Source organism: Elephantulus edwardii, unplaced genomic scaffold (assembly GCF_000299155.1).
Source record: "Elephantulus edwardii isolate Elephantulus edwardi_28Jun2011 unplaced genomic scaffold, EleEdw1.0 scaffold00139, whole genome shotgun sequence".
Lineage (NCBI taxonomy): Eukaryota > Metazoa > Chordata > Mammalia > Macroscelidea > Macroscelididae > Elephantulus > Elephantulus edwardii.
In genome coordinates this window covers 7,278,591-7,301,792 of record NW_006399889.1, presented here as the reverse complement: position 1 = coordinate 7,301,792, position 23,202 = coordinate 7,278,591, and the positions used below count along the sequence as shown (strand labels likewise).

General features: G+C 35.9%; 1 protein-coding gene across 1 annotated transcript in view; it reads left to right on the top strand.

The window, feature by feature from the left end:
- PTPLA (protein tyrosine phosphatase-like (proline instead of catalytic arginine), member A) overlaps positions 1–21,492 on the top strand; it is a 42,816-nt gene extending 21,324 nt beyond the window's left edge. The window contains exons 2-7 of the mRNA XM_006894299.1: positions 1,081–1,198; positions 1,382–1,400; positions 1,477–1,565; positions 7,646–7,767; positions 12,440–12,618; positions 20,987–21,492. Of these exons, the coding sequence (XP_006894361.1) occupies positions 1,081–1,198; positions 1,382–1,400; positions 1,477–1,565; positions 7,646–7,767; positions 12,440–12,618; positions 20,987–21,069 (610 nt within the window). The 3' untranslated portion in view covers positions 21,070–21,492. The remainder of the gene's footprint in view (positions 1–1,080; positions 1,199–1,381; positions 1,401–1,476; positions 1,566–7,645; positions 7,768–12,439; positions 12,619–20,986) is intronic.
- The last annotated feature ends 1,710 nt before the right edge of the window (positions 21,493–23,202 follow it).

The window sequence follows — 23,202 nt, the reverse complement described above, 5'->3', positions numbered from 1 at the left end:
ATAATGGGTGACTGGAATGCAAAAGTCGGGAACAAAGAGGAAGATTCAGTAGTTGGAAAACATGGACTCGGTGACAGAAATGGAGCTGGAGAGAGAGAAACACAACATACATGGCTTATATAAAAGTACAGGTTTATATAGCTCAAGGAATATTTATATAGTTATTTAATGCTTCAGTTTTATGTTCTTTGTTATGTACCAGTGGTCAGGATATAAGGAGATGTATAGCACTGGGAAAAATCTGCAGTTAGTGACCTCTCCAAATTATTGAGAAGTAATGACGTCAGTTTTAGGATGAAGGTGCGCCGGATTCAGGCCATGGTCTTTCCAGTAACAAGGTGTGCATCTGAGAACTGGATAATGAATAAGGATGACAGAAAAAGAATTGATGCCTTTGAACTCTGGTGTTGGAGAAGAACACTGAACATCCCAGGGACAGCCAAGAAAACAAACAAATACGTCATGGAGAGGGTACAGCTGAAGTGCTCTTTGGAGGCAAGAATGATGAGGCTTCACCTCACATATTTTGGACATGTTGCTAAGAGGGTCTCTTCCTTGGAGAAGGACATGATGCTTGGGAAGGGCGGAGGGTCGGTGAATGAGAGGAAGACCCTCAACCAGATGGATTGACACGGTGACTGCTGCAATGTGCTGCTGTGTGTCAGAAAGTGTGAAGATGGCACAGGATAGAACTGGGCTTAGATTTTTTGTTCATAAGGTCCCTATGAGTCGTACTTGACTCAACGGCACCTGACAACAACATGTTATTTGGTGGATAAACCTAGTTTCTTCAGTATCCTTTTATTTGCCAAAATCAAAGTTATAAAGGATGTTATTTTAAATTTATGATTGTTGCTTTGTGATATATTTTCTTTGTCCCTTTGAAAGATAACTTTTAAAAAAGGTTTATAATTTCTTCCTGTGATTTTTAAAAAAAATTATTTCTTTATCTAGAGTAATGAATTGCGAATATAATAAAAGACAAGTGTTGTTCCCATATACATGATGGCATTTCTTTTCAGGATGGTTAGCGGTAATAGTTGTGACAGAATTTGATAAAATTTTCTTCTTTTTCTCTAGGTGGTTGGTCCTAGCTATTGCCATGGTACGTTTTTACATGGAAAAAGGAACACACAGAGGTTTATATAAAAGTATTCAGAAGACACTTAAATTTTTTCAGACATTTGCCTTACTTGAGGTAAGTTTCTGACACCTAATTTTCTATTTTAATATTTATTTGAAATTTTACTTCTTGAGCAGAATCAGTCAGTTTCCTGAATGCATTGTACTTATGGATTCATTTAATACCATTGTTAAGAGGGATTTATTTTTATGTTTTATGCTTTTGACTTGTGATTTTATTTTTCTTCTTTGCTTGCAGATAATCCACTGTTTAATTGGTGAGTTTTATCTTTAATCTTCATTTTTGGCATAAGTTGCCTTTAGAGCAGTGGCTGACTTGTTTTTCTCTTTAAGGAATTGTCCCAACTTCTGTGCTTGTGACTGGGGTCCAAGTGAGTTCAAGAATCTTTATGGTGTGGCTCATCACTCACAGTATAAAACCAGTAAGTGACAAGAACACATTTTTTTTTCATTTACGCTTCAGGTAGGCTTTCTATTAAAACTCATTGCTTTTGAGCCAGAACCAACTCAAAAGCTGATCCTCCAGCAGGTTTTCAGAGACTGTGAATCACTTAGGAGGAGATTTCCTCATCTTTTGCCTGAGGAGCAGTTGGTGGCTTCAAACCACCTGGCTTAGTTTGGCAGCACAACCCCTACCCATATGGCTACTAGAGTGCTCTTTTTTATTATTAGGAACCCAAGATTAACATAGGTATATTTCAGGAAACAGGGCCATGGGACCAAAAATAGATTCCAAGTTAAGTGTGATTGTACTCTGACTAGTGGAATGATAGTGAAACATGTTATTATTAGGTGCTGTCAAGTCAAGTACATAGTGACCCTGTGAACAACAGATCTGAGCCTTGTCCTATCCTATACCCTCTTCTTGATCCCTTACACATTTATCTGTTGGCTGCAGTCATCGTGTCTGTCCCTCTCGTTGAGGGTCTTCCTTGCTTTCACTGACCCCCCCACCTATCTTATCATGATGACTCTATCCAAGGAATAGCTTCTCCTTGTTACATGCCCAAAATGTGTGAGATCAAGTTTTGCCATCCTTACCTCTAAGGAGCACCCTGAATGCACCTTTTCCGAGACACATCTGTTTGTTCTTTTGGCAGTCCATGGAATATTCAGTACTCTTTTCCAGCACCACAACTCAAAGGCATCAGTTCTTCTTCTGTCATATTTTATTCATTGTTCAGCTCTCAGATGTATGGCAAGTGATCGGAAAGACCATGATCTGAATTAGGCACACCTTAATCTTCAAACTCACATCATTGCTCTTCAGTAATTTGGAGAGGTCCCTGTCTGCAGACTTTCCCAGTGTAATACATATCCTAATCTCCTGACTGCTGGTACAAAGGTGTTGATTGTGGATCCAAATAAGATTAATTTGGTGACAGTTTCAGTCTTCTCTCTATCTACCATGGTGTTGCTTATTGGTGAGGATATTTATTTTCTTAATGTTGAGATGTAATACATGTTGAAGGCTATAGTTTTTGATCTTCTGCAGCAAGTCTTTTATATCCTCCCTTTCAGCAGTGTTGTATCATCTGTTTAACATAGATTGTTGCTAATCCCGATAGGAAATTCTTCTTCATAAGGGTCCAGCTTTTTAAATTATTTGTTCATTTTATGGATTGAATGACTATGTAGAAAGGATACAACCCTGAACCACACCCTTTCTGGAATCATAGAACACTTAATTATGCTCACATGAAACTATACCTTAACTAGGGTCCAAACAGCAAGGGAAGAACTGCATGTTTTAGAATCAGGAAAGGTGTCTCTCAGGGTTGTATCCTTTCTCCACACATATTCAATCTGTTTGAAACATAGGTAGAGTCTAGTGTTAGTGTTTTATTAGGTTTATTCATGTTTTAAGATGCTAAACTTTTATAGTTTCTAAAATTAATATAAAGTCAAATAGCTACCTGAAAATTTATTTAGTATTGAAGTTATGGGTACTCTTTTTGAATGTATAGTTAAAAAGTCATCAAAATAAGTAGTTTATTTTCATCGTTTACCATTGACAATTGTAGCATCAAACTTAAAACAGATGAAGAAGATATAGTTCTGTAGATAAAAACAGATGAAGAAGATACATTTCCGTAGATAGAAACAGATGAAGAAGACTGAAAGTTAGAAAGTTTAAGGAGCTTAGGGATAAATGAACTTCTTATTTATTGAAGCATGAATGGAGACAAATCTGAACCTAATTAATGCCTTAAACTTTTTTGGGCAGGGCACAGGCTTCATGCTATGTCAGGATATTGGCCTTATTAAATGCATGACAGAAGCATTTCCCAGACCAACTTTTCAGATCTTCTTGACAGCCTTTGCAGCCTCCTTTCTCCTTGAGGACAGCTTTCTGGCTGCTTTTCCCCTTCCTCAGATGCCTTTCTTACTCTCTTCTGCTCAGGGACTGACATTTAACCTTTTTGCATTTCCTGCTAGACTTAGCATTGTTCTGTCTGCATGGGGACAGATCACTGACTTTCTGCCCTTTCTCTAGTCTGTACATCAGCATTCTTTCCAATATCTTTCAAATTAGTTAATCCATTTGGTTCCTCACCAGTGACTGTCATGCTGATAGAAACAAGAACGTGGCATACAGAAAGCCTTACTTTTTAATGAGTTATCTCAGAGTTTAGAAACAAGAGAGCAACATTAACAAAATAAAAAACAGACTATTAAAAAAGACAGTTAATTTAATGGCTGAACTAGGACCACAGTGAGTCTGAAGACTGAAGGAGAAGAAAAGAAAGATAAGGCTCTCGGACTGACTAGAGAGCAGACGTTACAGAGAAAGTAGAATGTGACTTAGCACAGGGCTGAGCAGCATTTCGTTCTGTTTAAGTGTAAATAAAGTTGCCTTGAGTTGGAACCAATTCTGTGGCAGTTGACAGCAACAAAGGGACGGGAGTGGAAGATTCCAAAGAGATTCTTTCTCACTCTGGAAGATCTCTATATAATAATGACTGTTTATTTTTTATCTGACAGTAGCCTCCTACTGGCACCTATCCACCACTCATTAATTATTTCAAACAGCGTTTATGGATGTGCACCTAAGATCTGGATTTACAGAAGTCATTGCCAATTCCAGTTGTCATTGTTCTGGTTATGATGGAGCGTCATGCAACTATTGAGTCATTTAGCCTAAACTAATTATTCACTTGTTCTCTGCTAAGATATATTGCTGGAGACATGGCTATACACAATCCAAACATGACTCTTACCTTGTGGAGCCTATAGTTGGGGAGAGATATTAAGCAAGTATTTATACAAATAATTTTTTAAGTATGTCATTATTATATGCTTGGATATCCGAGCCCAGTATGCAGCGCAAGATAATCTACTTTAGAGTTAGCCTGACTTGGGGAGTGTAGGAAGGCATCCTTGAGGACAGCGGAAAAGCTGAGTGCTGATGGGTATATACATTTTTACTCGGCAGATTTTTTTAAATTATTATTTTATGCTGGTTTATTTGCAAAATTTGTGTACATTGTTTTTCCCACTGAATCATTCCCATTTTTTCATTGCCCCCATCAAATTGTGTGACCCTATGATTAAGACTCCCCGCCCCTTGAATCCTCATACTTGTTCTATAGTAGTGGTCTTATACAATATTTAGCGTTATGGAACTGAGGTAGTTCATTTACCTTAAGTCCCTCCCAAGTTATGAAGTAATTTACAAAATTATTGCTCTTGTGTGCTGTGTGATATTCCATCATTTGAATATACCATAATTTCTTAATTTATTCCATCATGGTTAGACATTAGGCTGTTTCTCTGTTTTTGTGCTGGTGAATAATGTTGCTGTGAACATTGGTGTACAAGGCTCTGTGTCTCAGTTCTCATTTTCTCAGGGTATGTTCCAAGCAGTAGAATAGCTGGAATTTGTGTGTTCAGCTTTTTGAGGAAGCAGCAAACTGTCTTCCAGAATGGCTGTACCATTTTACAATCCCACCAACAATGTATGAGAATTCCTGTCTCGCTTCGTCCTTTCCAACATGTATAAATTGGCAGAATCTAATGCAGTTAGCAGGTTTTATAGTTATAAGCAAAATACTATGAAAACAAAAAAAGTGAGCAAGTAACTCTGCTCTAGGTGAGAAGAGGGTTAGGGAACATTTTTCTAAAGTATGACCTGTTGTGTACCATAGAATCAGAACGGACCTATAACTGACTCTCCAGTGGGTTTTCCGAGGCAAATTAATTGCATCAGGAGATTGCCCATCTTCAAACCACATGTCTTATAGATTGCAGTCCAGTAAGGTAGATTTTAAGATGAGAAAGGATTTCCTAACGGCAAAAATAAGGAATAAAGAATAAACATTCTAACTCATGTGGAGCACATGTGTAAAGACAGAGAAGTTCATACTAGTATTGAAATAATACAAAGTTTATTGTCAACAGAGAAAAGAAGAGGTGTGAATGATTGTAGATTGGGTTGGAGAGATATTTGAAGATTGTATATCCTACTCAAGTGTCAGAATTTTATCCTTTTAATCTGTTAAACAGCAGGGAACCAATGGAGTTTTAAAATGATAGAAATCAAAGTCATTGCCATTAGGAATAAGCTCGTAGTGACCCTCCACTGGGTTTTTGAAGCTGTAAATTGCCTGAGAGAAGACTGCCCATCTTCTCCCATGAAGCAGCTGGTAGGTAAATAGTTAAACTGCCAGGTAAATATGGCCTTTGGATTTGGAACACAACTCCCTACATATTAGGCTACTAGAGCTTTTTAATCATAGAAATTTCTGTTGATGCTGGTTTGTGCCCTCAAATCTGAACCCACCCATGTCTGACCTTCCAGCGGGTTTTCAGAGGTAGTAAATCACATAAGAGGAGAGTGCCCATCTTCTTCACAGAGCAGTTGGTGCATTTGGACCATGTGCCTTTCATGTTACAGCACAGATTCTTACCACCTGACTCCAGTTTAGTTTTGAAGAGAATACTGCTGCTCATGAAGAAAATAGAGACTGGAGAGATGAGTTAAAAGACTGTTAGAATAGTTTAAATGAGAGATGATAGGGGTCTTAATTAAAATAATAGCAGCATGGAAACAGCCCAGATGTCCAACTACAATTGAATGGACTGAGAAGTTATGGTACATTCACACAATATTACTACCTAACTTGGGAGGAACTAGAGAGCATTATGCTGAACTAACTAACTTAATCCCATAAGGACAAATAATGTATAAGACCATTACTGTAGAATGAGCATGAGGCTCTAGGGAGGGGAGGGTCGAAGCAGAGGGCTGAAAGGGGGGAATTAATAAATTTGATGGGTTGGGGGGATTAGGGCAATGGGAAGGAGCTGGTGTGAGAAATAATGTATTCGAATTTTGTAAATAAACTAGTATAATAAAAAAGAAAACAAAATAATGGCAGTAGCGCCAAAGAAGAATGGCCAAATTTGAGTCAGTTCTACAGTCAAGGTGCTATCGTTTAATGACTAGTAGAATGTATGTTGTTATTGTTGTTGCTAGATGCCATCAAGTTGACTGCAACTCATATTGACCCTATGAACAACAGATTTTAATCTTGCCCTTTCTGTGCCATCCTCACAATCTCTGGCTTTGTTATAGTCTCTATGTCAATCCATCTTGTAGGTCTTTCTTTCTTTCTTTGTTTCTTCTCTTCTCTTCTCTTCTCTTCTCTTCTCTTCTCTTCTCTTCTCTTCTCTTCTCTTCTCTTCTCTTCTCTTCTCTTCTCTTCCTCTCTCTCTATCCCTCCCTCCTTCCCTCCTTCTCTCCCTCCCTCCACCTTTTCCAGCATTATGTCTTTTCTTTTTCCAAGGACTGGTCTCTCTTGCTGAAGTATGTTAGATGAAGCATCATCATCTGTGCTCTAAGGAGTACCCTGGTGGTACTTTTTCCAAAACAGATGTTTGTTTTTTTGGCAGTCCCTGGGATATTGAGTACTCTTCTTCAACACCACAATTCAAAGGAATCAATTCTCTGTCATCTTCAATCATGGCCCAACTTTCTGATGCATAGAAAACAATTGAAAACCCATGGCTTGGGTCAGGTGCACCTTTAAACTGACATCCTTTTTTGAGTAGAAAGTAGGAGGATCATTTTATTCCCATTGTGGTTTTCAAGGATTATTTTATCCCAGGATGGTGGTTATATTGACAGGAGTAAAGGGTGAATAAATATTTAACTGTTTCTATGTATGGTAATGATGTTAGGTGTCATTGAGTCAAGTACAGCAACTTCATGAACAACAGACCTGAGCCCTATCTTATCCTGTACCAGCCTCATCAACTCTGACACACCTGAGCCCATTGCTGTAGTCACAGTGTCAATCCATCTCATTTAGGGTCTTCTATGTATAGGATCTGTTTACGTTGCTTGTTTATAAAAGTCGTGACTACATTATTTTTTCTGTATTGCATTAATTTGTGTCCCTTTAATATGTTCCATTATAATAAAGGACTTGATAAGTATCTTGACTAAAAAGTACATTGAAGCCTGAAGGACACTGTGGATTTCTTTGTGATCCTGCAGATCCAGAATGAGGAGAGTGTTGTGCTTTTTCTGGTCGCGTGGACTGTGACAGAGATCACTCGCTATTCCTTCTACACATTCAGTCTTCTCAACCACTTGCCATACTTCATTAAATGGGCCAGGTGGTGATGTCTTGCACTTCTGTTTCTGTCTGCGCATGCTTATTTCATGTATGCTGCACTAACACCAGGGAATGGAATCTGTCTTTTAACCCGACACTAAGACCAGAGATGAATCATATTAATATGTCTCTTGAGTGAAATCAATAGAAGACAAATTACATTCGTTGGCTCTAAATAACTTCTGAAATGGCCATTTGTTTTCCTTTGAAAGCATATTTTTAACTCATTAATTAACTGCCAAATATATGGCATTTTTATCAGATTAATTGAAATTGTTTTAATATTAAATCCATCATCCATGACTTTTACTATCATACACACACACATGCATATACATACATATATACATGTTTCTTTTTAAGTAACAGATGCAGGCTGTTTTTAAAAGTCATATAAAATTGTATTTGGAATGTGGGCAAAATTTATGTTTATGAATTCTAAGCATCTACTATAAAGCAATATTTTTATAAAGTAAATGATACCATTTTAACAGTTTCTTTCCTTTGAGCAGAAAAACAAGACTGCTCTTTTAAGTATTAGATGATTACAACCAGTACACATTTTTTCCCCCACTCTATTTTCTTTGGTGTACTTACAGTAACAACAACAACAACAATAATAATAATAATAATAACAACAACAACAACAACTGTAGTTTCCACTTTATACTCAAGATTCAGTGTTAACAAAGCAGTCTCTGTCTTCATGAAATGGAGATACAGAAAATAAGCTAATAGGTATGTGATGTGTCAGATGGTGAAAAGTCCAAAGAAACAATCAGAGTAAGAGAGAACTATCTCATTTACATAAGTTAAAGAGATTTAAAAATCTGTTCTTTTTTAAAAAAAGGATTATTTTCCCAGTTTCTTCTAAAACCACAAATACACTACATTCACCTTTGTACAAAGTTCAGGCAGTACAAAATTATTTAGGATACCATGCCTAAACCACTGCTTTCTCTGGAGTATACTTTTTAGTTTGTCCACAAACTTTTTTATATTAAAACAATGTCAAAACCTAATGTGAATTTTTTTTAACATAAATTTTGGTTGTTATTAGATGCTGTTGAGTCAAGGATGATTTATACAGATCCTGTGAACAACAAACCTGACCCCTGTCCTACTGTGCCATCATTGGCATCTCTGACAAAGTTGAGCCCATTGCTGCAAATCCATCTCACTGGGCGTCTCCCTGTCTTTTGCTGATCCTCAAGCTTGGGCTTGATGTCCCTTTCCAAGGAATAGCTTCTCCTAGCAACATACCCAAAGTACATGAGATTAAGTATTATCACCTTTCCCTCCAAGGAACACTCTGGCTGTACTTTTTCAGAGACACTGTTTTTGTTTCTATCTTGAAGATTTAAGAACAACTTGCAGTATTATAAATGATGTTATGTCTGTGTTAAATATCTTAATGTTAAGCAAGGCATTTTTGTTACTTTTTAAAATTCTTGGGAGCTCTGGTGGCTTAGTGGCAAGAAGCTGCACTGCAATCCTAGAGGTGCGCAGTTTGAATCCACCAGGTGCTCTGCTGGAGAAGGACGGACAATCTTCTCTTGTACCAGTCAGATCCGATTTGACAGTATATGCACAAAAATAATAAAAAAGAAAAAAAAGAATAAATTCTTATTTAAATGTTTATACATATTTAAATTGTTTGAGGATAATTGTTAAATAGTTTTGGACTTGTTTTAGATATGATAGAAAGGTCTAACATTTTCCCTTAAGATATTCTTCCTTTATTATTCATGTATTTTGCATGTCTAAATAGAGTAAATGAAATTAAAGCACAAAAGAGAAATCTTTACAATTACTCGTAATTCCTAGTATATAAGGATAAAACAGAAAACGTACACTGAGTGCCATTGAGTTAATTCTAAATCATAGCAACCTCCACCAGGTTTCTGAGGCTGTAAATCTTAATGGGAGGAGACTGCCCATCTTTGTCCCAAGGAATAAGTGGTAGGTTCTGTTGAACTGCCGGCATTTTGGTTACTAGCTTAGTAGATACATTAATTGTATGTGTTCTTTCAAATATTTTTTGTATTCGCTAGCTCCACTTTATAGACACTTGTGGATTACCATTTTGCATATAAAATGATTTAAAATTGTAATCAGAGCTTAAACATAGTGTCTCTTTTAGGAATGCCATGCTACATTTATAGATATTTGTTTGGCTTTATTTTTGTTGTTCATGAACAATATACTCACTCAAATTTTAGATAATTGAGCTTTTTAACAAATTGGCAGTATTGAATGTGATTGGATTCTAACCCTTGAGTGCATACCAGTTCCATTTTGCATGCTCACAACTTTAGGAACATTTAGAACTTTTAAAAAATACTAACCATGGTATAGTCTCTTTTTATCTGCTTCTATTTACAGATTTGTTTGAAGGAGATTATGGAGTGCATGTTTACAAGTCTTTTAGACCACAAACATTGGTTTTCAAGGTCTTGTCCATTTACCTTTTGGAATACATTTGCATGTTTTGAATGCTTGGAAAAGGTCAAAACCCTACCACTGTGTATTTGAATTAATTATTTAAAATATGTTTGTCAGTTTCTTTAATGTTAAAACAAGGTATTATTAAGTATTTCAACTTTGGCATGCATACATTAGCATAATACAGCTTCATGAATGGTTCTTTTAAGATATGATGAAGAATTATTATCTCAACAATTCCAGTTATCTCAATGTCTGTGCCAACTCCATTGAATAATCTAAAATAATACTTATTTTCCAATGTTGAAGCTATTTTCAAATAAAAATTCTCTCAAGAAATGGCTTATTTATGAATTGTTTGGCCGAATGTAATAGTTTGATTATACTTAATTCTGTTTACATATTAAAAGTATTCCTGGACAACAAAATAGGATGAGTTGTATTTTCATGTTGATGTCCATTTAAATTTTGAAAATGCATTCTCCCTTGAAAATTTTAAATAATAATTAGGACTCTCCAAAGAAGCAATATATCTTTATCTGAATGTGGCCTATAGTTAAATTCTCCATTCTTAGAATAGCTGTGAGACAGAAATATACAGTTTTTTTAAAGCCCACGTAAATGAAAATAGCTGATTTGTTTCTATATTTTTAGAAAATTTTCACTGTGTTAATGCTTTAAATAAATTTGGTTTAGAAATGATAAATTTATTTCTGTCCATTGAACAACAGTACTGCTAAAAGTAGTTTTTTTTTTTAACTTGACATAATTCTTGAAGTATCTGGTCCCTTGCCAGACTTTGATAGTAGTCACTATTTGTAGGAGTACTATGAAAGTTGGACTGGGAAGATAGTCCATGGGCCATGTAGTTTGGTTAATTTTTTAAACCTTAATTTGAGTGTTTTGAGAATGAAATATAAACTATTCATTTATGTGATTGTTAAAAAGGGAGATAGTAAATGATTGATCTCATTAAATCATACAAAAAGCAAGCTAACAAACAAGCCTACAAAAAAACTGATGAGAGAACAGGGACTATACCTGAGAGGAGAATGAGGGAGGAGAGAAGGGCTGGTATGGGAAAGGGATTCTTTCTTTACTAATTTTCTGTTTGGTTAAATACCTCTACTCTCCTTCCACAGTCTCTTACCCTGAAAATATAGTAATAAGGTGATTTGTAAGTGTCTCCCAGTTCCTGCAGTGTTAATTTGACTTTTCCTTCCAGTTATTTCTTCTTGCCAACAAAATGATTCAATATGAATTCATTTTGTTAATTTTAACTTCATTTTCTGTTGTAGCTTCTGTATAGTGATTGACTTGCTGTAAATGATTTTCTTTGATAGAGAAAAATCATTATTTTTGGTCCTTTAGACTCGTCCTGTTGGAGACAAATAGAGACATGGAGTTTTTCCCCAACTGTAGGCATAATGAATGATGTTAAAATACTTCCCACAGGGCAATGAACAATTATGCTTTTGAAATTTGAATAGCACTTTCTTTCATGTGGTAATTGTTGTCTTAATTGTTTTTTTCTGAAAGCAGTTTTAGACAGTGTACTTAGTAGTTACTGATGTTTTCAGTGATATTACTGGTTTTCTGCAATACTTACATCAGTGTATTTTAATTAGTAACCTGGAAGAGTTAAAAGAACTGTTGTGGTAATATCAAGGTTTAGATAAGCAATTAGAATCATAATTGGTTGTTGAGCACATTATTTGGCCAGTTAGTGACTAGCAGAGAAGCAGTATATTTTAATTCATTGAAGAAATTTTTTTACAGTACTCTCTATATAATTTATAAATGTTTGAAGGTACTATTGCAAAATAAGTCTACTTCTTATTTTATTAAAAGTTCACCATTCAGTGTTAAGATTGCTAAGAGCAAAAAGAAAATTCTAAAATTAGGAAGGAAATTACTTAAGCAGAAAAAAATTAATTTTATGGGAAGGTGTTTTACGTCTATATAGATAGGAACATTTTAAAGTTACTCTATAAATGTATTAAAAGAACCAATGAGGGAGTTTTTCTTTTGCTTTTCAAGGAGAGGAGCAAATGGGAGGGGAGGGGGGAGGGGTTTGTGCGGGGAGAAGGGTGCAACAATGAATGAAATCCCAAAATCTCTGTAGATGTTCATTGAAATGAAAAATAAACAACCTAAATTAAAAAAAGAACCATGCTAGGAAATCCCATAATTATGTTAGAAAAATAATCTATGATATCTTTCTCCAGATACAATTTTTTTATCATCTTATATCCTGTTGGAGTTGCTGGTGAACTTCTTACAATTTACGCTGCATTACCGTATGTGAAGAAATCGGGAATGTTTTCAATAAGACTTCCAAACAAGTACAATGTCTCCTTTGACTACTATTATTTCCTTCTTATCACCATGGCTTCCTATATACCACGTAAGTATATTAGTACTTTGATTTAGTATACTAAAGTTTTGGGTGAGAGAATATAATTGGCTAGTTTCATAAATAAGGAAAAAAATATAACAACTTAAAATCATTCCAGTATCTTAAGCAATCCCACATTTATTTAAAATTTGAAATAACAGAAAGGATACCGTAAGACTTCCATTAAGAAATAAGAGAAAAAGTAAATTACTATACAAATTATGCTTAACCAGAATTACTTAAAAATATGCTCAGTAGGATTTGTTTATATGAGCGTATTTATTTTCTTGTTAAGATTATATACAGCAAAACATCACTTCAGTAGTTTCTGCATGTGCCACTAATTACGTGCTTTATGTAATGAAATGAATCTTCTTTTCTGAGTTGTTCCTCTTCCATTAGCATAATGGATTAGTTAGTAGGGTACCATGCTGTTAAGGAGAAGGCTGAGTGTCTCCAGTGGCTGGGTGGTCTGCTCCAATTAAGACTGACAGCCCAGAAACTTGATGGGGAGTTGCCATAAGTTGGAACCAACTTGTCAGTGAGCTTTTGAGTTTTGAGGAGGTTCTTGTCTCATCTTTCAAGTTGCTTTTGTCAGTTTGATCCCATATAAATCTCTTACGAGCAGAAGTATCTCAAAGGAGAGATTTCTCAGTAATAGTAGCTGAGGACTATTTAGTACGCCTCATCAAATGAGAAAGGAAGCAGTTGTTCATGGAAGCAGTTTCATACACTCTTCAGGAGCCGTATGTTTTGTTGTTAGGTACCGTCAAGTTGACTGTGGCCCATAGCAACCCAGTGAACAACTGAACACTGCCCTGTCCCGCGCCATCCTCACAGTCTCTCACATGATCAGGCACGTTGTTAAAATCACTGTGCAGTCCATCTTGTTGAAGATCTTCCTCTCTTTCTCTGACTCTCCACCTTTCCTAGCATGATTTCTCCTAACAGCATGCCGAAAATGTGTAAGACAGAGTTTCACCATCCTTGCCTCTAAGGAACCTGATTGTACTTGCTCCAAGACAGACTTATTTGTTCTTTTGGCAGTTTATGGGACATTCAGTACTCCTTTCCAACACCACAATTCAAAGGCATCAGTTCTTCTGTCATCTTTATTCATTGTCCAACTTTCAGATGTGAAAAGACAGTGGCTTGGATTAGGTGTACCTCAGTCTTTAAACTGATCTTGTTGTTCTTTAGCACCCTGTAAATTATAACATGTCTTTTGATTTCTTGACTGCTTTTTACCATGGGTGTTGATTTTGGATTTAGGTAAAATGAAATTGTTTGTTTGTTTTTTTTTTAATTTTTTTGGTAAAATGAAATTGTTGACAACTTCAGTCTCTTTTCTATCTATTATGATGTTGTTAATAGTCCAATAGTGAGGATTTTTCTTTCCTTTTAAAAAACATTTTATTGTAAATTTTATAATAAATTTATGTAATTTTACTCATAATTCATTTTTATAATATTCTTAAATCCTCCATAGAGTGTTTCACTGGAAAATTTATTTCTTCTCCAATAAATTTACTAAAAACATACTCAGACTTTATAAAGTGAGGCCTAAAAGAAGTAATTTGAATAGTTTGTGATTGGTTTTGAAAAAAATGTATTGAATTTATAAAATTTCTTGATGTTGAGTTGGAGTCCATATTCAAGGTTATAGCCTTTGATCTTCCGCCACTGGTATTTTGTTGAGCCCTCTTCACTTTCAGCTGATAAGACTGTGTCATCTGCAGAACACAGGATGTTGATGAGTCTTCTTCCTATCCTCATTCTTCCTCTGATCCACATTCTTCTTGATATAGTCCAAATTCTCAAACTGTTTGCTCAGCGTACAGATTTAATAGGTATGGAGAAAGGATAGAACCCTGACACACACTGTTTCTGATTTTAAACTATACAGTGTTCCATTGTTCTTTTGGACAAAAGCTTCTTGGTTTATGTATTGATTTGCATGACCACAGTTAAGTGTTCTAGGATTTCTTTTCAATATTAATCGTACTTCGCATGAATAGTTAATAAAACACAATCATGTTTCTGATATTTTCTACTTTCAGGCAAGATCTACCTGACAGCACCAATGATATCCCTCATTTCATAACCTCTTTTAAATTCAGCTTGAATTTTTGGCAGGTTTGGTTTATTGGGTTTTTTTTTTTATATACTAGTCCAGCTGTTTGTTTTTTATTTATTTTTTTATAATGAATTGTTTACAAAGTTTGAATACATTATTTTTCATATAAGATCCTTCCCATTTCCTTCATTCCCTCCACCATCAAATTGTGCAATCCTATATGATTAATACTACAACCCCCTGTCCTTCATCATCCCTCTGCTTCAACCCTCTCCCCGCTTTGAATCCTCATCCTCATTCTACGATGATGGTTTTATACAGAGTTTGTCCTTGTGGGACTGAGTTAATGCTCTCCAGTCCCTCCATACAAAATCATTGCTTCTTCATGCTGCGTATTATTCCATTGTATGAATGTAGCACAACTTCTCAGTCCATTTGTTGGACATTGGTTGGACATCTGAGCTGTTTCTATGTTCTTGCCATGGTAAATAACACTCCTATGAACATCAGTGTACAAGGCTCCATTTGAACTTCAGTTCTCATTTTCTGAGTCATATGGAATTTCTATGTTCAGCTTTTTGAGGAAGTGCCAAACTGTTCCAGTGTGATTGTACTATTTTACAATCCCACTAGCAATGTATAAGATTATCTCGGCACATCCTCTCCAATGTTTATTATTTGCTGTCCTGTTAAACTTTGCCACTGTTACTGGAGTGAGATGGTATCTCATTGTAGTTTTGATTTAATGCCAGTGATTTGGAGCCTTTCTTCGTGTGTCTTTTGGCCATTTGAATATCATTCTCTGTGGAAATTCTTTCCATGTCCTTTACCCACTTTGTAATTGGTTTATCAGTCTTTTTCTTGTGGAGGACCAAGAGTATTCTATAAACATTTGTTATGAGACCTCTGTCAGAGATGGTATTGCCAAATGTTTGTTCCCAGTTGGTAGGTTTTCTTTTCACTCTGTTGGAAAAAGATTTTGATGTACACAAGGATTTAATCTTTAGAAGGTCCCATTTATCAATTTTATCCCCTCCATATTGTACATTTCTGCCTTTATTTGGCCAGGAATATACCATAGACTTTTACCTTAGACGAGACCTTCTAAGCTTGATCTCAGTTTGTCCTTTATGGACTTCCTGGTTTTGGGCTTTACTCCCAGGTCTCTGATCCACCTTGAGTTGGTTTTTGTGTGTGATGTGAGATGTGGATCCTGTTGGAGCTTTCTGCAGGTAGCAGTCCAGTTTTGCCAACACCATTGTTAAAGAGGTTGTCATTTCCCCATTTGATGGTTTTATTTCCTTGTCGATTATCAACTCACTACAGTTAGCTGGGTCTGTTTCTGGGTTCTCGACTCTGTTCCATTGGTCTATCTGTCTGTCATTGTACCAGTACCAGTTTTGGTTACTAATGCTGTGCAATAGGTCATGGAGTGCTGTACCTCCCCCTTCATTTTTGTTTCTCTGAAGTATTTTACTTATTTGGGGTCTCTTGCCTCTCCAAATAAATTTGACAATTTTCCTTTAGATATCCTTGAAAAATGAATTTGGAATGTATTGGGATTGTGTTAAAAATGTAGATTGCTTTTAATAGGATTGCCATTTTCACAATATTGAGTTTCTATAAACAGGGCACATTTTCCCATTTCTTTAGGTCTTTTATTGTGTCTCGTAGAAATGTTCTGTAGTTTTCTTTGTATAGGTCTCTAGCTGTTTTTGAGTAACATACATCCATCTTGTTCTTATGTGCCCTTGAGTTAAAACCAATTCACAGCTGAACTTCCAGCATGTTTTCAGACAGTAAACTCAATGGGAGGAGATTGCCCATCTTTGGTGGATTCAAACTGCATGCCTTTAGAGCCTTCTCATATTCCTGACTCTCTTTCTTCCTCTATTACATGAATTAATTGTATCATACCTAAAAAAGAAAGTGATCTGTATGCAGGCATTTAAAATTCTGAGTATAAAAATTCTAGGCAAAAAAATTTCACATCATTTCTGTCTATATTCATTAAGAATATATTTGGAATGTTATGGACTATGCCACCAGATCTCCATCTTCCTTAAAATAATTTTAATCAATAATTTTAATTCACTCATTTCATTACTTTCTCATCACTATTCAGTAGTTGTGGCAAGTGGAGGAGATTTTACTGCCTTCATTTACATAATTGATGTTATTTGCCAACAAATTGCACACTAACCCCATGTGGAGAACAGCTCTTTGGGGCTTCCTTGTAGTAATCTTAAACGAGATGAGACTGTCAGGCCTTTTATTTATTTATTTGTTTTAATTTTTAAACTGTGATTTGAGTGAAAACTTAGAGCGCAGACTGGTTTTCTATTCAACCATTCATACAGACTGGATGACGTTGATTACCTTCCCCGCATTGTGACTCTACCCACTTCCTCCCTGTGATTTCTTGTTTCCATTCATCCTACTGCGCTCTCCTGTTCCTTCTGAGCTTTATCTTGGGCGAATGCTGACTTTTGTTCATACGTGGTTGATTCTTCTAAGGAACTGAGTGCCATCCCTGAAATTGTTGTTTAATTTAGCATCTTGACTGTTGTTTGGCTAAAGGTTGAACCATAGGGCAAACCTTTTATTTAATGGCATCAGTGGGTGAGTTCAAATATCCATCCTTTAGCCTTGCAGTTTAGGACAAAGCATTTGTGCCCCTAGCCAATTTTCCTAGACATCATCAGGAAATAGAGTGCATGTGGCACAGTGCTTAAGTAATTTGAATGGACTCCACTACCAACTGCAAGGCTCCAAAGCCAGACTTACCAAGTGGCTCTGTGAGAGAGACATGGCAGGCTGCTTCTGTAAATGTTGTTGTTGTTGTTATATGCCAGTGAGTCACCTGTGACCCATAGTGACCCTATATACAGATCTGAACCCTGCCTTGTCCTGAGCCAGCCTCACTAATTCCCACTTACCAACCCCCATTGCCCCAGTTACTGTATCAGTCTGTAAATATTACAACCTAGAAAATCCTACTCTGTTACAGAGTTCTGCTCTGTAATGCATAGATTGTTGTAAGTTAGAATCAACTTAATGACGCCTTACAACAACAGCAGGAAATTAGAAAAAAGATTGTTATTTACTCTTATAAAAGACTTTGATGTCACTGGGGGGCAAAAGGAAATGAGAGAAGTTTATAGAATCTAAAATTTGCATTAACAGGTGTTAGAAAATACTTCTACCTAACGAGGATAAGCATGAAATTTCATTTGCCCCTTGAGGTCTTCAACGTTCCAGCTTCTCTGAAATTAAAATTAATTTACAGTGTTTTTCTGCCTCATTTTTCCCCATTAAAGCCAGATTCTGTGATCAGATTTTCTCCCAGTGTCAGGTGGAGGTTCAGCAGGGCAGAGGAATGGTAAATAGAAAATATTTGTTGATATTACTTGGTTTCACCAACATTAAGTTAACAGGTAGTTAGGGTGAGTGAGCACTACCAAAACCTATGTCAGTGACTGTCGTTTCATAGTTATGAGTTCAGGCCTTGGGCTCCCTTCTTCTCGTGTCCACTGAGGCAGCACCATAGGCATCCAGAGACTGAAGAACATGGTTCAAAACTCTAAACCAGTAAATTTGACTGCTTTTGGGTCTCTTGAAAGATTTAATCAGTTATCAGCTACTGTGGAGTTGATTCTGACTCATAAAGAGCCTACTGTGACAGAATTCAGACTGTTCTGAGATTTTCAAGTGACTAATTTTTCAGATGTTCATCACTAGACCTTTCTTTTGAGGTGCCTCTGGGAGGACTCAAACCTCCAGCCTTTTGATTAACAGTTGTGTGCACTGGCTGTGTTCTCTACCGGGATTTCTCAGTTCACCATGCAGTTACTCTGAGTCCCATCTGCATACCCCACTGATCCAGTTGATGCTTTTTTAGTCTGTTCTAGAGTGAGGACACCAAAACACAAACAAGCCCATGGCCATGGAGTTGATGCCAGTCAATCACTGTCCTTCATTGAGTTTCTTGGGTTATAAATCTTTACAGGAAAAAACTGCCCTTTCAGATCTTACAAAGCTGGTGGTGGTTCCAAATCACTTGAATAGATTCTTATAAGTTTTCTCATTTAGTACTGAAGAGAGGTAATATTATCACCACTCATTTACTGATGATAATATTACAAATAAGAGAGATTAAATATTAAATGCTTAATAGTCAACCCAGCTAATAAGTGACAAAGCCAGGATTTGAACTCAAGCCCATGCTTTGTACTAAATTCAGGATTTTATAGAAGTATTTTCGCTACTTGGTCAGTTAGTTTGATGTATACATGACTTAAAAACACATAGGATCATAGGTATAGTGTGATGATTGCAAATGAATAGTATCAAAATTGAAAAAAAACTATTGAGTATTTTTACTGTTGTTGTTGTTGTTGTTATGTGCCGTCGAGTCGTTTGTGACTCATAGCAACCCTATGTACAACAGCCCTGAACCGTGCTCTATCCTGTGCCAATCTCATTGCCTCTGACACACGCATCCTGATTACCCCAGTCACTGAATCAATCCACCTCATAGAGGGTCTTCCCCTCCTGTGCTGTCCCTCTACTTTACCCAGCATGATGTCCCTCTCTAAAGACCTGTCTCTCCTTACAACATGTCCAAAGTATGTCAGACGAAGCCCCAGAATCCTTGCCTCCAAGGAGCAGCCAGGTTTAACCCTCTCTAGGATGAATCTGCTTGTTTTCTTGGCAGTCCATGGTACATTCAATACTCTTCTCCAGCACCACAGCTCCTGTACTTGAGCTAAATTAGCTAAGAATAAATTGTTAACAAGAATTGCCAAAATAAGATATTCAAAGATAGTCTTGTGATTCATTTTCTTGTGTTGGTTCTTTCTCATATTCAGATAAATATTTGGGTTGTTTATAAGATGTTTTTCATCCAACTTTTATTAATTGTACTCATGCTATGACTTGAATCATTGGTGCAAAATAATTCTCCAGATTTATGCAGATAACCATTTGTTTACCTGGTTGAATATATATTCATGTGTTTGCATATAACAGACAACTCTTTTTTTTTTTATTAATTTCAATGAACATTTACAGAGATTTTGGATTTCCATTCATTCATTGTTACACTTTTCTTTCTGCCCCCCCACCCCAGTTCACTCTTCTCCTTGAAAAGCAAAAGAAAAACTCCTTCATTGATATATAAGCCCCCCGCACCCCTCAACCTCACCCTGAGTATACTCCACTCTGCAACCCTCATTCCGAACTCTTATGATAATCATAATGCCCTAAAATATATTACTTTTAGACTGTTCTCTCCTTCATCAGCTTCATTGTAGGATACATAATTTATCCAGTTTTTCTCAGTCTTACCCTAACCCTGATGTCAGTCCCATTCTACAGCAGTGGCACTATGCAGTGTTTGTCCTTTTGTGACTGAGATACTTCACTCAGCATAATGTCCTCCAGGGTCACCCATTTTGAATAATAGTGCATGAGTTCCTTGTTTTTCAATGCAGTGTAGTATTCCATTGTGTGACTATACCACAGCTTCTCTATCCATTCGTTTGTTGATGGGCACTTAGGTTGTTTCCAACTCCTTGCTATTGTGAACAAAGCCACGATAAACATGGGTGTGCATATATCTGCTTGGATGTCGGTTATGGATAACAGACTACTCTTAAACCCAGCCAGGAGAACCTTTTGCTCTGTGCCCTCTGTTAGAAGGTTCTAGTCTAGCTCTGCACTGGTCAGCCCTCTACACAGTTTCCTGTCCCTTGCAGGCCATAATTAGAATATTTGGGACAATGGAATTCACCGACTAGTGGACAATGAGCATACATATAGGACCTGTGTAGGTCTTGTACTCAAACTGTTATTCTGAGAACTAACCGTGTCACTAGTATACATACCTCTATGATCACTGCATAGCCATGGGACAGCATGTATGGATGACGCCTGCGTGATGTGTGTACTGGGATTTCATACACAGTTGTTTAAAGCTTTTAATGGTACAAAACATAGTCAACCGAGAGTTTGAATAGACTGTTGAGTCTGTTATGACATACTCTTCTGAAGACTCAAATAATTTAAAATTCAGACATGTCCTATTTGTGTTTGAAAAAAACAGCAATAACTTTTGGCTTTAAAATATTTAGACATGTGACTGGTGGGCCTCGACGTCTGCTCTTAGCCTGGCCAAGAGTTGGAGAGGGAATGTGCTGTTGGCAAACCTTTGCCAAGTTTAACAGGTTTTAGTATCAAGTGTAAGTAATGTAAAGCAATAGCTTATTTTTCTTTGTTTTCCTCTTTTTCCCAATGAAGTGTTTCCACAACTCTATTTTCATATGTTACGTCAAAGAAGAAAGGTGCTCCATGGAGAGGTGATTGTAGAAAAGGATGATTAAATGATCCCTACAAACAAGGTGCTTTTTCCAGAATAACCGCGTTTACTTGAGTCCAACTTTTAATAATAAGAATAAACAACTTCATGAAATGTCGTGGATTGTATTGTTTATTAAAATATAACTTGAAACATGTGGCATTTGCCAATCAGTATTTGTCTTCACATTGTGTCAGATCCATTTTCAACAAGAGATACGCACATTTTACCAGCCTCTGAGCGTATGCCAAGCATTGAGAAAATATTGTGTATATTACCTTAAAATAAATCAGTCTCTGTTAATTTTAGTAAGAAGAAACTTTTTTCCCCAACATACTCAAAACTTTTAAAATCAATATTTTAGAAATTAGTTTAATGATTTACATTTTGGTGCTTTCTAGTGGTACTTATGTGGTGCTTCTCAATGAAAGTAAATGCAACATTTTAATAACTTGTTAATTATATATTGATGTTTCTGAGCCCAAGGTCGACTTTTTAAAAGTTGCACAATAGCATTTATGATTAATAAGGATTTTGGAAGCATGGATTTAGTTTGCAATGGCACGACTTCTGATATGAAGTAGCAGCATAAAAAAAATACTCAAGTAGATGTTACAAAGAGAAGGTAGTTTCTGAAATATATCTAGTTTATTGACACTACTTATGCCACTAAGTAAATTTTATTTTCATTTGCGTTAACCACTCAAGGAAAATATTTTCTATTTTAAGTGTTTAGAAAGAATGTAAGTACATATTTGTCCCCACTCGTTAAAAAAGTACTGGAGTCTGAGAAGATTGTATGGCTGCTTTATATTATGGAATCCTCTTATAAAAATAATGTTAACACTCCCTTTACAGTACTTAGGAAACTTAACAGTTTTAGAATGTGATGTGAAACAGAATAATTTCTTTCTGAATTCTATTATATAGCAAAAGTCTTAAAATAAAACCTCTGTCTACATGTTTGATAAGAAAATACACTGAAGATCCTTTAACACTGCTGTAAATAACAAGTGGGTCTTTGAAAACTTTAGCCTGTGTTAAGTTTTGCTGATTGACGAACCCATTTTAGAGAGAATATGAAATATGTGACTTTAAAAGAAGAGGAACCTTCTTCCTACTCTACATTTGTGGGTGTCATTTGGCTTCAAATATTCTGTATTGTTTACATTTACAATTAACATGTAATTTGACATTTAAAAAACCCCACTTTGTCTTGTATTGCCACCTCCTTTTCAGATATTTTTATGTAAAGATATGTAGTTGAGAATATTTTTCCAATCTCTGTTAATAATTTTATTTTCAAAAGGTGCTGTTTCTCTTATGACATTTTAATATTTCTGCTGTAGCTGAATGCTTCAATGAGCCAGATTGATTAAGTTCCTAATTCTCAAAATGCTTTTGTTCATTCTACTCTTTGATCTACTTGACTAACTTTTCATTTTGATTTTTTTTTTTGTATTGAAGAAATGATCAGGAAGTTTTTCTGATAGTCTAGTAGAAGCAGTTAGTTTTAATGTTGGATATCCTGTGAAAAAAGAGCTTAAATTCTAATAACTAAAATTTTAAATCATTAACTTGTACTCTGTTCAAGAAGCTGTGATACTCTTTTCCCCCCTAACTGTGGAATATCTGGAAGTAGGAAATGTGATTCAATTTAATAAAGATGAAAAAGCATTAAACTATTCACTGACCTATATTAATAAACTGAATTATGTCTAAGTTTTAGATTTAACTTATCTTCAGTACCTTTTACCTTCAACCAGTTCCCAACTGTTACTTGTGTAGAACATTAAGTGCTAAAAATTAGTTTTATTTTCAAGAGAGAAAGTGTTTGAAATGCATTTACACTTGCCTTGCTTAAATCATCTTTTTGGATATTACCCTATGTCACCATTAGTTTTGCTTTCAGTAGGCAAGTCAAGATGTGAGTGACCTAGAGCTTGAATTCAATCTATAGAATTTAACATAGAAAGAAATTTTAGTACTAGCACCTTTAATTTGTATCTGGGTGTATTAACATTTTGGTTCTTAGTTTTTGAATTTTCATTCAGACCTTCATTTCAGATTTATACCTTGAGTGACTAACATATAAGTATATCATTATACTAACTTAAAAGTATTTTCACAGGGTCTTAACTTAATATTAATACAACAT